Source organism: Thamnophis elegans, chromosome Z, assembly GCF_009769535.1.
Source record: "Thamnophis elegans isolate rThaEle1 chromosome Z, rThaEle1.pri, whole genome shotgun sequence".
Lineage (NCBI taxonomy): Eukaryota > Metazoa > Chordata > Lepidosauria > Squamata > Colubridae > Thamnophis > Thamnophis elegans.
Window position 1 is genome coordinate 92,889,943 of NC_045558.1, and position 15,697 is coordinate 92,905,639.

A 15,697-nucleotide genomic window follows, 5' to 3' on the forward strand; every position below is an offset into this window, starting at 1 on the left:
TTGTCTGATATTATTAGAGGCAACAAATAGCATTTATTATAATACTATCAAGCCTCCTTTACTTGTCATTTTTCTAAGTATTAAAAAGTTCAAATATTGTACAGTTCTGTGTTTGCCCACTTTTAGATTTTTATGAATCTTTGCTATTGAACATTATTAAAATATTCCTAGAATCCAAGTGAACAAAGATGATTCTTACTTCATTTTTTCATTAACAAAGACCTCCATCATTCTGATCCACTATTAAAAAGCCATTGCTCTTGCCTCTATTTATTCAGTTCAAATAGTCAGGGCCAATTATGTGAAAATTTCATTTAACAATCAGAGCTGATTTGGGCCAGCTGTCCTTTATATACATTTTACAAACCATGTGCCCTTATCACAATGAACTTCTCACCACAGATTCTAGAAGGACATCATGTTCCAGTTAAAATAAATTTAGACTTCAATAAAAACATCACAATCTAAAACGAAAAACAAAACCCCACCCCAATCCGCTGATGGCTATAATTCTGGAAAACCATTTTGAAAGTTTGAGAGTTTCACCAAAGCCCAGACAGATATTTATACAAGATTTGGCATTTTTATTCACCTATTAAGAACCTGAAATTATTACTGATTGACTACATAGTCAGCCAGATATTAAATTTGATTTTATCTAACTACTGAGTCCTTCCCAAGGACCTGGATAGACAGATATTTTATTTTTTTAAAATATTAATATATAAATAAAGCTGCCAAAGGAGACCATCTAGCTCCATAGGATATTAATGTGCAGTTTGGAAGAAATAAGAGATGGGATCCAATACTTTTCCTATGTGTGTAGACACTGTGTTAGGATCTAAATAGAGAAAAAATAGCTTAGACGTAATCCAAATAAGAGGGAATGTCTATAGATTTGGAAGCTGTCAGATTCCAGAAATAATCATTAACCATGAATGAATTATTCCATCCTATTCAAAAGTGGTTTACCATCTGGAGGTCTTCTTGGACTTTCTTTTTCTGCTTGAAGGAAGACCTCAGTGTAACTCTACCTTCTGCACCAGTTGCGACCACTTTTGAGCCAGGAAGCCTATTGACAGTTCCTTAAGTAATTGTCACCTCACATTTGGAAGTTGCACTGCATAGGACCACCCTTGAAGACCTTCTGGTAGCTTCCATTTATCCAAAATGCAATCACATGGGTAGTAGTGAGCTTGGTTTATTTTGTGCATGTAAGATTTTTATTACAAGGGGTGTACTGGGGAGCATTTAGCTTCCAAGCACCGCATCCAAGCAGGATATTGGTTATCACTTTCAGTTACATATTAAGACATAGGTTTCATGCAATCTGCCCCTTCAATGTGCTCCAAGAGGGAGCTCCAGTCTTTTTTTGAGACAATGTCAATATCTGGAAGATGCAAGTATTTTCAGTGAAGGTCCCTCTCCTCTGTTCCGGAGGGGAAGACAACCCTATTCTTGTTACTGCATTGAATTATGCTGCCCTGACTATGTAAGAACTGTAGAGATGGAAGATTACTGCTCCCAAAGGAGTGATGCTGCATGTTTAGTGAAGGTTACAAGTTATAGATATACTATAACTATATATCTTGTCTATACTATATATAGACAAGTTATAGATTATTATTGGGTTTGGCCAATATTGATGTTTTTAGTGTTGATTAAAGTTTTGTAAGACTCTGAGAGTCAATTGATTGCAGCAGCATAAAACTAATAAAAAAGCAACATAAAAATAATAATTAAATATGTGCCAGCTATAAGCATGGTGATGGTAATTAGAGGGTAACTTAGACTTGGATGACTTGTCATCATTGGAAGGAAGGAATCCTCTATTGCAATAGTTCTCACCCTTTTCTTCATTGTGGATCCCCTTTTGTGGCCATGAACCATGGCTATGGAACCCCAAAACGTAACTCAGAATTTAAATCATACCATTTCTTCAAGCCTTTGTGGACCACTGTTGTATTGTATTAGATACCCTGCTGGATAATATCAAGGCATTGCCTGAAGTACAAATGGGACATTCAGCAAAATATATTTCCAAACATAAAATGAGGTATTCAAGAAAATAGAAAACCCAATTACAGATTCCATAGAAACTTTGGGCAGGATCTGAAATAATTAGTTCAGCCTAGAAAATCAACAAATGATAGTGAGTTGAACCCATTAACAATGTAGGATTGGATTAAAATTCATATAGGTGCGACTTATCAGCAACTGCAGGAAGAATATGGCTTCAATTATTGTACCTCTAACTAAATCTCTAGAAAGAATTTATTTCTCACTCTGCCATGTCAAATATTACATAATTTTCTTTATAAAATAAACAAATTCTAAATGTTATTTGCTCATTCGTCTTTATATCAGTAGGAACATTCACTTGAAATGTTGTATATATCAGTCAGCAAAATGATACACAGATTCAGAAAATCCAAAAATCTAAAATACAAGTAATAATTCTTGAGAAAAGAACTGCAATCCTTTGTGTCTTATAATTCATTCTGCTTAATTGCAATCCGATAATACTTCATATTGTATATGTTTATTTTGTTTCTAATAGCTTTAAAAATTTGTAATTGTTGACTTGGCCAGAAATGGAATTCAGTCAATGTAACTGGAAGTTCTGTAATTTACCTGAGTCTTTGGAGTGAATTACATCTATATTTATATGCTATTAAAACTCCCCTGTCTGTTTATAATCTTTCTGATTGCACTATGATGCAGCATTAGCCCAAATGATGCATCATAGTGCAAAAATGCTTTAATAGCAGTTAGACTTATATACCGCTTCATAGGGCTTTCAGCCCTCTCTAAGCGGTTTACAGAGTCAGCATATTGCCCCCAACAACAATACGGGTCCTCATTTTACCCACCTCGGAAGGATGGAAGGCTGAGTCAACCCTGAGCCGGTGAGATTTGAACAGCCGAACTGCAGAACTGCAGTCAGCTGAAGTAGCCTGCAGTGCTGCATTTAACCACTGCACCACCTCAGCTCTCTACTTTAATCAAAGTACCTCAAATCTATTAATTTAATGGTACAAAATCTTGAACCCATTACTGCCATTGAAGTACCATCATTACTTTTACTGTAATTGAAATTTCAAGGATCTTCTCATCAGTTGTTTTTACAAAGCTCTGGTTGCTGCATCATCATCACTCTTAGTTGTGGTTATGTGTTGTGATTTATGATGCTCCCTGCCAGTTTCCCACAAGGAGAGTCAGACAACTCCTGTTGTCACTGCCTTTTTGTCCATTCATGTCATTCTATTTCTCATTCGGTAAGGAAATACCTTTGAAAGGATGACCCAATGGATCATGGGTTCTAAAAAAAATGTTTGTTCATAAAATTCTGAATGTAATATTGTAATATTCTATTCCCTAAGATATTTTAGCGGCCTTCGTAATCTTAATAATATGAATTAATCTACTGTTAATTGAGCTGTTCTGGAATACTGAAGCTGGAAATGGGTGCACAATGCTTTATTTATGGCCATAAGCCTTAAACCAAATGAATATTAAAAGCTTCCTCCCTTTATTATGATTAGAGTGGAATTGTTTTTTGCAAGCTTAAGTGCTTTATTCTGCATTCCTTAAAACAGTACTATGATAGCTATTAGAATAAGGATGACAGTATTTTAATCATATACTTTGCTTTTTCTTCATCAGCTTGGGGCAAACAGTGGTGTCCATATCATCATCTTTGATGAAATTGATGCTATCTGCAAACAACGAGGGAGTATGGCAGGCAGCACTGGAGTCCATGACACTGTTGTGAACCAGCTCTTGTCTAAAATTGATGGTGTTGAACAGCTGAACAATATCTTGGTAATCGGTATGCAGTTGCCTTGTTCTCTTGGGTTCTCTTGAGAGGGAGACTTTGCCATATCTTTGATGTATTTGCAGGGAGACATGGATGCAAGATATTTCTGGATGCAGAGAATGACTCTCACTCTTCAGAGTCTTGAAACTAAAGCAAAAGTTTTAGAGCCTTAGACAAACTTAGATAATTTATCTAATATAATAGGGAATTTTTATATTTTTTTATCTTATTAATATAGCCGCCAATTACAACAAGTTAACCTGGACAACATGTAACAAAACTAAAACAATACATTATGAGTTATATTCAATCTTAAGAATTATTAATCCTTAATTGACATTCTTAGCTTTTTGTATTATCAAAGATATCTTTTGCAGTAAGTTTTTATACTACTGTTTTTCAAAGAAGGTTTTAAATTGTAATATTTAAATTAATAATTAAAAGAGACAAAATGGAAAACAGAAAAAAGGTGTTAAAAAGATGTGATAACTGCTTGGAAAAGAAAAAGTAAGAACAAACCCAAGAAATAATACTGGTGGAAGAACCAGTTCTTTTACTTTATGTTAGTGGGAGTACAAGGCAAGGTGGTGGTATTTCCCCCCACCCTTTCTCCCTCCCTGCCTCCCTCCCCCTCTCTTTCTTTCTCTATCATACTGTATCTTATATTTGTTTTCATGCAAATTAGTTTGTAGATTAGTAGCAATCCTATCAACATGTTCATTCATTTGAATAGTAAAACTTGAGACAGCAACTCACAGATAACAGATGTATCAACATATCTCTGAAACATAGTTTGGAACCTTAGATATTACTAGATGTATCACAATTCAAGACTGAACAATCCTTTTTCATTTCCCTCATTTCGTTATCTCTCATATGACTATATAGCTCCTACACACACACACACACACACACACACACACCTACACCTCTTTTGAGGTCCTTTTGGGATCTCCATATATAAATAAAACGTAAAAGGAACATTATCATGCCTGGTGGGAATGCTATGTTTGATTTGTCACTTTTGCTTAATGGAAACATATAACAATTAAATAAGAAGTTTGCTTGGTGCTTATAAGACTCAAACAGCTAACCTAAGAATCAGGTGTAGTATCTGGACTCATTCTTTTTCAACCTAGTAGTAATTTCTTATTGATGTCCAGGTATGACCAATAGACCAGATCTGATTGATGAAGCACTCTTACGACCTGGACGACTGGAAGTGAAAATGGAGATTGGTAAATAATCAGGGCAACAATTATTTTCAAAATTATTTGAAAAGTTTTGGTAGGAAATGATTTGGTAAATATGGTTCTATGGCCTGTTGAATAAGGAAGATGTGCAGTATGAATTCTATTGAACACTTACAGAACCATGATACCCATGACTGAAAAATACTCATAGAGATTGAACAAAAGACAAAAGCAACATTTACTGCAGATCACAAGCCATTAGTTTGGCTTCATGTACATTGTCTTTTCCTCTATGGGCTCATACAGAACTGGTTGAATTCTTATATTAGAAGAATATCAAGCTACAACAAGCCTTGAGCTTGAATTCTTGTGTCTTTTCCATTTTCAGCAATAGAGAAGGACATTTAATGTTTCCTTCCACATGTTGGCTTGTTCTTATTCCCAAGTTTGTATACTGTAGGTAGGTACAGCTACAGAAGTTTAAGCTATATTCATCCATAGTTATATTCATCTGTAGCAAATATGGGGAAGTATAAATGTGATTTGGATAGGATAGGACTCTCCTAAGGAATATCAGGGAAAAAGTCTAGACTGGGAAATCCCAAAAAAACCCTAGGCAATTGCAAGATTTATTGCTAAGAAAGTTGCCTGGATGTTTCCATAACTCTTCAGTTAGACATTATTTGTGCCTAAATGTAACGAAATGATTCATAAATCTCTACTGCATCCTAGTTGAAAATGAGGTGCAATCTCTACCCCATTTCCCACTCATTAAAATCAACTCAGGGGGCTGGCATTTGGGAAAGAAAGGTGTTACTTAGCCTGTTACAATATTGCAATCATGGGAGAAAATAGTAACGTCCAAAGAGCCTTTCCTTGGCTGTCTCCAGATGTATTGGGGACAATTGCTTCCAGAATCCCCCAATTAAGATCTTTATAAGATCTTTGAAAGTTGCAGACACACTACATCTGAAAAGATCATTGTGAAAAAATGATTTAAAGCAAAATGACAACTTATCTGTTTAGGCTTGCCTGATGAAAAAGGTCGAATGCAGATTCTCAATATCCACACATCAAGGATGCGAACCCACCAACTGCTGGCTGTGGATGTGGATATTACAGAACTGGCCGGGGAGACCAAGAACTTTAGTGGTGCTGAACTTGAGGGTCTGGTTCGGGCAGCCCAGTCCACAGCTATGAACAGACATATTAAGGTTTGCTCTTCCTTAGCACTACCCAGTCTCTTCAGATGCACTAGATAATGAGCTTGGGCCCTGTCCTCTTGTGCCGCTTCCTCTTTTGTTCTTCTTACAATACCCCTAACCCAATAAATTATATTAACAGATACCCAGTCCTATTGCACCAGTGTGAACATGCTACATGTTGCGCCGGTTCTGCAAGTATTATGTAGTTATGATATTATTTTGCATTCAGGAGTCTGACAGCCCACAGATAAAAACTGTTCTTCAGCTTGTTTGTGCAGCTGGCTATGCTTCTTTATCTCCTTCCTGATGGTAGGAGGGTAAAGAAATGCCCTTGTGAGTTTTGCTTAGTTATAAATAATTTAAGAGTTAACCCTAAAAGGCAGAATAAATCTTTAAATTAGCAATATTTGGGGGAAGAAAACGTAACAAGTAAAAATAGTTTTCAAGGGAGATTTATGTTATTTCAAAAAAAGATGAAAGAATATTGAAGCACGCAGCTTCTTCTGCTGTAATCTAAAACTAGATAAAATAAATGATCACCCTATTTGTTGTTCAGATGTCTACATCATTTAGACAGTATGATTCAAAGCTACATCTTCTTTCCCTTAGCTCTTTGAGCACCATTGTCCCAAGCTTTTTTTCCCCTTACCTGCTAATTTCTAGGTATTGAGGCCAGCTGTTGGAGGCAGGGTTCATCTTTGTTAAATGCTATAACAAGACTGAGCAGGTACATATACCTGATAGTACTGTGAGATTCTATCATGGAATGTTTTGACTTTGTAACAGAAGCTTCTAAATGTTTTGGAGCTACTTTAACTTCCATTTTGGAACAATCTGGGATTGGAATGTTTCCCTCATAGAATGCATACCTATTTTCCAGTTATTTTCAATTTGAAAATAACATTTGGCTGCCTGTTCATATGGATTGGATTTTTAAATAAATTCAGTGCAAAGTTATGCCTGTGCTCACCTAATGAAATGTTCACTTCACAAAGAGATAAAAAGTATGCAGGTGCACAGGCAAAAAACATGCAAATTTGAATATAGAGGCTAAGAGTGATACACTGGTAGGATACATGAAATAGATTGTATCTCCTTCATATTACATTTGTCTCCTTATTTCTGAGTTAAAACAAACATTGTCTTCCTGGTCTACTATTAGATATTGAAATGGAATTAGATTTTACGCATATATCATGAATTATATGCACAAAGAGGGTAAACATCTACAACAGTTTTATTGCTTAGTTCCCAAAGGCCTGATTTCAGGGTGAGATATTTATTGGAGTGTTTCTCTTTCCTTTCCTTTCTTCTCTTTCTCTTGTTTTCTTTTTCTCCTTCATTTTTTGGTTGTAAAGGTCACTGGGCTTTTAGCAGGAAATGAGTGATGTCAGATGTGAAATGTCAGGATGAGTAAATTAGAGATTAGCTGAAACAAGCTAAATTAGTTTTTTATATTGGAGAGTGTTGAAATGCTGATTTTTGTTAGCCTGTGACTGTAACAGGTGTTGGGCTTGGAATGCATCCTGGAACACATAGCTCTTAGTGTGTATGCTCTGCAGATGAATTTGGGGAGGCAGGAGACCTTTGTAGCTTATAAAAATGAACCTGAAGGAAAATGCACTTTAAAGATGGTCTAAAATCTAAAGTGGAAGAAAGTTTTTCTATGGCAATTCCATAGAGTGCCAGGTTCCATGGTGCTGATCTATTTTCCCTGGTTTTATCAAGTCACTCCCTTGTTCTCCCAGCTCAGAATCACTTACGAAGCTAGTTAGCTTCTGCACACTTCTTTGTCACATTTCTTAATGCAATCGTTTAATATACAGAAAGATTGTATGCATTCTCACATTAATTGAAATCCAAATGTGCACATCTTTCCATTATCTTGGGCACTTAACAAGGAAGAATTGTAAATCTTCAATAAAGAATCATGTTGTGTAAGGATTTCAGAGAGAAAATGCTGGGGATCTTTTTATGAATGTGGAATAAAAAGGTCCAAGTTCAAATCATACATTTTGCTCAACTGTCCTAATTACACAACGTTCAGTAGCATAGACAGAAGCAAATAAAAAGGAATGAAGGCGTGCAGGCATATGTACATACTTACTCATTGATTCTTTTTTGGAGTAACTAATATTATTTATGCAAGGTGCAGTAAAGAAATAAGAAATAGTACAACTGATTTATTTGTATAACATAAAGCAGGAGACGAAAAGGGGAAATAATTAAAACTAACTTATTTCAAACACTTTTTTATACCATTCCATACCTTTTGTTCTTACAAACCATCCTTCACACTCATCAGACATGTACCAGTTCCTATGTTTATATACTTTAAACTTCTTGTTTCTTTTACTTTCTGCATATACTCATGAATTGTACTCTGATACATTCTGTTTACTTATTGTAGACCTATTTTAATTTATGATTTTGTTGGCTGTCTTATTGATGTGCTATCTCCCATTTTTATTAGGCCAGCACTAAGGTGGAAGTTGATATGGAAAAAGCAGAATCTCTGCAGGTGACAAGGAGAGACTTTTTGACTTCATTGGAGAATGATATTAAGCCGGTGAGTGTGTCTCTCATTTCTTCTTGTTGCTAAACAGGAGAACTAATTCATGTCATTCCCACTCTTGCAAATGGAGGTAATTGTTCATTATTTGCTTTACTACATTTGTTTCTTTCCAACCACAGGCATTTGGGACCAATCAGGAAGATTATACAAGCTATGTTATGAATGGCATTATTAAGTGGGGTGACCCTGTTACTAGGGTGCTGGATGATGGGGAGCTTCTTGTTCAGCAGGCCAAAAATAGTGATCGGACTCCCTTGGTCAGTGTTCTTTTGGAAGGTATGTTGGTTGCTCTACAGAGGATGGATTAAATGTGGTCTCCTAGAAAGGGTGCTGGGCTTGAGAGAGACTATTTCTATCTGAAATGATTTGCGATTTCTAAAGGAAGATTATTAGTATCATATTGGATTATAAAAAGGGTTTCTGGCACCCCTGTGAGAAAAAAAGGATTGGTATATTCTTCTCCCTCTTAACAACTTACAGAAACTTAATTCAGCATAACCTCAAATCATATTTAGTGTGATATCTGAAATGCTGTAACTTGGTTTCTAACAATTAGCAAACTGAAACTGGGAACCATTGAAGTGATTTTCTACATATGATTAGTGCTGCTATCTAATGTTATGGTTAAAATAATACATACTCTCTATCTTGCTTTATCTTCTTAAAATTTCTAAAAGATTTATGTGTCTGAGTGCAAATCATGAAGATAGATGTAGAGTTTAGAACTGGGAAAGAGGCAATCCAAAAAAATATAATAATTGTTTATATCAAAAGCTGCTGAGAGTTTCATCAAAAGCAACAATGAAGCATTGTCATTGTCTAATTCTGGGAGTAGATTATCCAAAAGGATCATCACCAAGTCTTCATTCAGTTTGTAATAGCATTGCTTAATTAATTAATTTTATCCAGGCAAGCCTGAAACTTCAGTGCTATAAAAAATATCAAGAAAGGAGTCCTTGTATCTAGTAATAGTGGGAGATGCTAGTTTCAAACCCACAATTACAATTTCTGTTGTTTAGATTAATGGAGTTGATAAAATTTTAAGATGTTCTATACCATCTCCACTCCTGACCCCACAAATTTAAGAAATTTCAAAATTATTCTGTATATTTTTTAAATAACTTCAAGCAGTTAATGATGATCAGTGGGTTGAATGTGATAGATAGATAGATAGATAGATAGATAGATAGATAGATAGATAGATAGATAGATAGATAGATGATAGATAAAACCTCTGTTCTATCATAAGAGCCAATGCATCAAGGAGACAAACTTAATGAAGTTCCTAGAGGTTAGCATATGGTTTAGTATTAAAAGTGATTTGTGTCTCAATGAAGATTCTAGATTCATAGCTATTTTAAGAACATGAAAGTTCATGTAAGTCTCAGCCAAATGGAGAGATCTTTTCTTCCATGGGTACTCAGTTTTCATGGAGAGACTTTGTCTTTTTATGACTGGCAAGGCATGCTATTCCTTTTGTCTATCCTTGGATTATTTTTCGCCAACAGGTCCCCCACATAGTGGGAAAACAGCTTTAGCTGCAAAGATTGCAGAGGAATCTAATTTCCCCTTCATCAAGATCTGTTCTCCTGATAAAATGATTGGCTTTTCAGAAACTGCCAAGTGCCAGGCAATTAAGAAGGTATAATTACTAACCTGTTTTATAACTAATCATTTTTTTCTGATATATTACTAAATAATTTTTCTCTATTGCTCTGTTTAACAGTTTGTTAAATATTTTTACAAATTAGCTATGTAGCTTTTAATTCAAATCAGGATCTAAGAAACATAAGTATGAAAATAATTTTATTGTAGCAAAGGAAAAGATATTCAAAAAGCTAAAACAGATATTTATTTATTTATTCATCTATTTACTTATCACCCATCTTGTTTTGAAGTGACTCTGGGTTGCTTATAGAATTAAAACATTAAAATCATAAAATATAAATATTTCTAAGGCAATAAAAATGGAAATTACAATGAAAAATAGAATTATAGTAAAAAGATCGGGAAGGAGGGAGGAAAATGCATGAGGGGGATTGCCTCTTAACTCATCAACCGCCTTCAATGTGATTCTTCCCTGTTGGGGGAAATTTCCTCAAATTCTCCTACTGGATGTACAGCCTTGCCAAAAATATTTTCCCCCAAAGAATCACAATTTTAGGATGACTGCAATTATTGCCTTAAAGTGTGCTATGAAATATTAAGTTAGGGATATCAGTATTTCATAGCACGGGATTGCTTTGAGGCAATAACTGCAATCAAGTACCTTCTGTAATTCTGAATAAGACTTCTACACTAGCAATTTGAGGAGTGGTCAAATCACCCCAATAGCATTAGCCCGCCCCTCTTGGGCCAACAGAAGAGGTTTGTACAGACACTGTCTGCCAAGGAATTCCAGAAGGTGGGGCCAAAGAGAAAATTGTTTTCCACTTTGGCCTCAACTCTGTGGAACACTCTACCACAGCAGGTGAAAACTGCACCCTCTCTTTTGGCCTTCCAGAAGGGTGTTACAATTTGTTTTGGCCAGTTAGTGTGGGGCCCTGAGGGGGGGGGTCTCACTGCTGGAGATGGCTGACAGAGTAAGAAGATCCTATCCCTATACCATCTAGCATTTGATTCTGGGTCCCCGTCCCCCCCGCTAGTTTTAACATTTTTAATTTGCATAATTTTTAAATGTTTTTATTTATTTATGATCTGTAAGCCACCCAGAGTCACCCAGAGAAATGCATGACATGTGAATTTAATAAATGAAGAAACAAATGTTTGGCCACTCCTCAAATTGCTAGTGTAGAAGTCTTATACAGAATTACAGAACTTTTGCAAATTTTTGAGTGCAGCAGTGCATTCTACATATGAGGCAAAATTATTCATGGAAAGGAATTTTTTGATACTTACTGTCAATAACTGCTGGAGGGACTGCATTGACTCTAACCAGAACAAATGTTTTGTGATGTCTGTTATTTATTAAGGATTATTAATAACTGACTGGCATGGTGCTAGAAGAGCGTCTAGCTCTGGTTGCCATCCTGTGTCAGTGACTCTGTCCTTCAGGAATCTTTTTGCTTGGTCAAATCCTATCCTCATTAGAGAAGCCATAGGTTTCTAGTTTTTCTCTAATGAATACATTTCAAGTAAATTGGAAGTTACCCATGCTAATCAGCCTGTTGGATTAAATATTACTTTTAGCCAATAATTAAAGATCTAGGTATTACCTCTCTACTTGTAATTTCTGGTTCTCATCTTAAAGCTGCACTAGATACACATTTGGGGACTTGCATGATAATCTTAAACATTTGGACTTTTGTATCTGCCTTTCAGAAATGGGGTCTTCCTGGTCAAATAGTCAAACAGTACTTTTTTCTATTCAAATAGCCTGAGTAAATAGTTTGCCTGAAAAATCACTGAAATCCAGTAGTGACTTTTTACCTGTAAGGGATATAGCATGTTCTCCATGCCATTTTCATTTGCTCTGTTATTTAGAAAAAGGATGAGAGTCATGCATCAAAAGCTAAGTGTCTCTGGATGTCATTTACTTGTATCAGTTTCAACTTACTTTACTGCAAATTAGGAGGGGGAGAAGAGAGGGGTATCAGTTATTTTGATCATATTTAATGAAAAAGACCCATGTAAACAGAATCTGTCTGAAGTGCAATAGATAGTTAAAATAGTCTTCTACAGCTACTCTTTGAAGAGCAAGGGAATGCCTTTTTTTAGCTTAATATAAATTGTCTTACTTTATTTTCAGTTTCATAATGTTGCTTAAAACAGTGCTTCCAACACAGGAGGAAAAAATCATTTTCAGTAGATATCTTGAATCTCATTGTTATTCCCTGGATGTTGTCAGAGTGAATAATGATCATTATGGTTAGTCACATAGAATAATAAATTTAGGCTATGTAGGATATTAAACTGAAATGCTAGGGAAGACAAAAGAGAAGTTTGGTGGTGTATAAATGAGTCAAGTTCACGTAATCTGTGAATCTACTAAAAGAGTGGTGCAGAGAACAAAAATCTAATATATCTAATTAAAAGGTCTTCACATTTCTATGTAAGGAAAGATACATATCTGCATTTGCAGCAGGAAAGAGCCATAAAGCAAAGGAAAAATTAATTTTAAGAATGTGGATGGGCCACAGATAACATCATCATCTTCCAAATTTTAGGAAATTGAAATTTAAAAAAATATTTTCAGCATATTTTACATGGCATAGGGCTGGATAAGAGGAATAATTTCCAAAAATTGGAGGGCAGTTCCATTCAAAAATTTCAAATATTTAATAAACCCTTCAAAGGAGGAAAACAAAATTACTAGATATCTATAATACAAAATATTTTTTCTTAATCTCTGATTTTAGAATGTGCTTTGTGCAGAATCAGTTTCTCCCTTTGTAGTTATATAACTTCAGTTAAAGAGCTTTTCTTTTAAAATAAGTTAAACTAAAACACTTGAATTTGGTAGAATTTAAATCTTAAGTTCCAAGTGGCAAAGCTTTATTATTATTTTCTTTGAAGACTCCATTAACAAAATGCTTTGTTGCTTCTGTTTCCTGATGTTTAGATCTTTGATGATGCTTACAAGTCTCAGCTCAGCTGTGTGGTAGTGGACGACATTGAACGGCTTCTTGGTGAGAATGCCTGTAAAGGAAATATCTGTGAAGAACAGATGAGCTTGGGACAAAACCCCATTTTTTTAATGAAATCAAAGGTTCTTGTGCCTGGTGTGCTTGAGCTTGGATAAGGAGGTAGCAATTTGGAGGCAATTTATGCAGGTGTAGATGATAGAGTTTGTATCCACCTTTAGTTATTTGGAAGAGAAGGTAACATGACACTAGAAGAAGGAAGGATGGTTGGGTCCTGAGATTAAATTAAAGGAGAGTTTTATTTAACCTGCTCTAATTTATCAACTCAAAGGTTTATTGTTATCATAGCTAGTTTCCTAATTGGCATTATTTGATATTAACCACATTTGAGGTGGCAGCAGCAAGGCTCAAATGAAATTGGAGCGCTAGTTAGCTTAATACTACACTTGGAAGAGTATAACTGACCCGACTTCCAAACTTTGAAATGGAACAATGTTTCAACTTATTGCCACTCTGTATGGCTTTCCATGAGCTGTGTAAATATGTGTGTTATTTTGTTATCTTAAACTTTCAGATTATGTTCCAATCGGGCCACGTTTCTCCAACCTGGTGTTACAGGCCCTTCTGGTGTTATTGAAAAAAGCACCACCTAAGGTAAGTATCCTGTCTTGCAACAAGACAAAGTATTTGTTAGCTGAGCTATGTGCTCATCTGAGACCAAGAGCCTTTTTAAGAACAATGAAACAATTTCATATAAAAGAGATGAAGTATTTACAGGGCAGTCTTTTTCCCTTTCAATTAGAAGAGTTTTAAATATATTTTGTATTGGATGATAAGTCAATTTGTCTTTCTGTTTAGGGTATATATTAAGGAGAAAATTAGCATTTCTGAGTTCTGAGGTATTATTGAGGAAAATAATTCAACATGTTATTCTGCATAGTGGCATGCTTGTATAGATATTGCTATGCATGGTAATGTCATTATGAAACTGCTGTAGAAAGGCTTTCAGGCTTTATTTTTTAGATTAAAATAGATATGCTATGTATCAATAATTTTGCATGGCCTATAAACAGTAATAAAGTATAAAAACATTGATTTATATTAATATAAAAACTCCTGAAGAAAATCACACCATTCACATACAACATATAGCTTTTTTAGGCTCTAGACATATACTACCTCGATGCTTATGGGAAAATCCAGGTCTTTAAGGCTTTTTAAAAGACTAGAAGGATAGGAGCATGCCGGATCTCGGGGAGGAGATAACCAAATTTGATTTCAGAATGGGCCCTAACAATTAAAATCTACTCTCTCTCTCTTTTTTTTAGTTTGGAAGATAACTTCACTACATTTGCATTGGGGGTTACCATAAAAAACTGAAAACAGTTAATCAGGGAGGCATTTTTGCTGTATATATACAGTAGTGGGAAAAATTGTGAAAACCTTTTAGGAAAAGTGTATTTTTATGCCATCACTACCAGACAAGGAGATCTTGGTCTCATCACTCCAAATAACACTGTCCCATTGTTCCTCTGTCCAGGTAAATGATTTTAGCCATGTTTTAGTCAACTCTTTGCACCATTACTTTAATTTTATTACTTTTTACAAGCTCACCAAATGAAAGAATAATAATAATAAAAACTTCAACCATCTTAATAGCAATCACATAACACACTGACAAATGTTCTTCTCTCAGCTTCAATACATGACATCAATAATTGAATCCTACTGTGATCAAATTGGCTCATTGCTAAAACAAGATGAGACCTGATTGGCTCTCTAAACACTCATGCTCATTTGCTACAATCAGATGAAGGAAAGCTACCTGATATCAACCTAAGCAAGTTGTGGTTTCTTTTTCTGGTTATTTGTCTATAACATTTCATAGAATACAGATAATTGAATAAACTTCATTGCATTACATTCTTGATTAAATTATCTTTCCATTGATATATAATTTTATGGTACTACTGAAAAAAAGTGGTGTTATTAGCCATCAAACCTTAAAAATACACCTTTCCCAAAACATTTCCACAATTTTGGCCCTTAATGTAGGTAGATCTGTACTTCCGTGTGTGTGTGTGTGTGTGTGTGGGTCTGTCTGTCTGTCTGCCTGTCCTGGTCCCTGTCCAGTCATATCTCACTCTCTAGGGTGCAGTGCTTATCCCTGTTTCTTGGCTGAGGGAGGCAGTGTTGTCTGAAGACATTTTCTGTGGTTATGTGGCCAGCATGGCTATACACCAAAGGCATATGGAATGCTGTTACCTTCCCACCAAAGTGGTACCTATTTATCTACTTGCATTTGCAAGCTTTTGAACTGC

At 35.3% G+C, this 15,697-nt stretch overlaps 1 protein-coding gene across 3 annotated transcripts in view; it reads left to right on the forward strand.

Annotated features, from left to right (window-relative positions):
• NSF (N-ethylmaleimide sensitive factor, vesicle fusing ATPase) overlaps positions 1-15,697 on the forward strand; it is a 66,710-nt gene that overhangs the window by 36,268 nt on the left and 14,745 nt on the right. For all 3 annotated transcript variants that reach the window (XR_004256933.1, XM_032236750.1, XM_032236751.1), the window contains exons 10-17: positions 3,667-3,832; positions 4,984-5,058; positions 6,040-6,227; positions 8,692-8,787; positions 8,913-9,069; positions 10,302-10,435; positions 13,355-13,421; positions 13,951-14,030. Coding sequence is in view for 2 of the 3 variants with exons in the window: in XM_032236750.1 (XP_032092641.1) it covers positions 3,667-3,832; positions 4,984-5,058; positions 6,040-6,227; positions 8,692-8,787; positions 8,913-9,069; positions 10,302-10,435; positions 13,355-13,421; positions 13,951-14,030 (963 nt within the window). In the remaining variant the exon portion in view is untranslated. The remainder of the gene's footprint in view (positions 1-3,666; positions 3,833-4,983; positions 5,059-6,039; positions 6,228-8,691; positions 8,788-8,912; positions 9,070-10,301; positions 10,436-13,354; positions 13,422-13,950; positions 14,031-15,697) is intronic.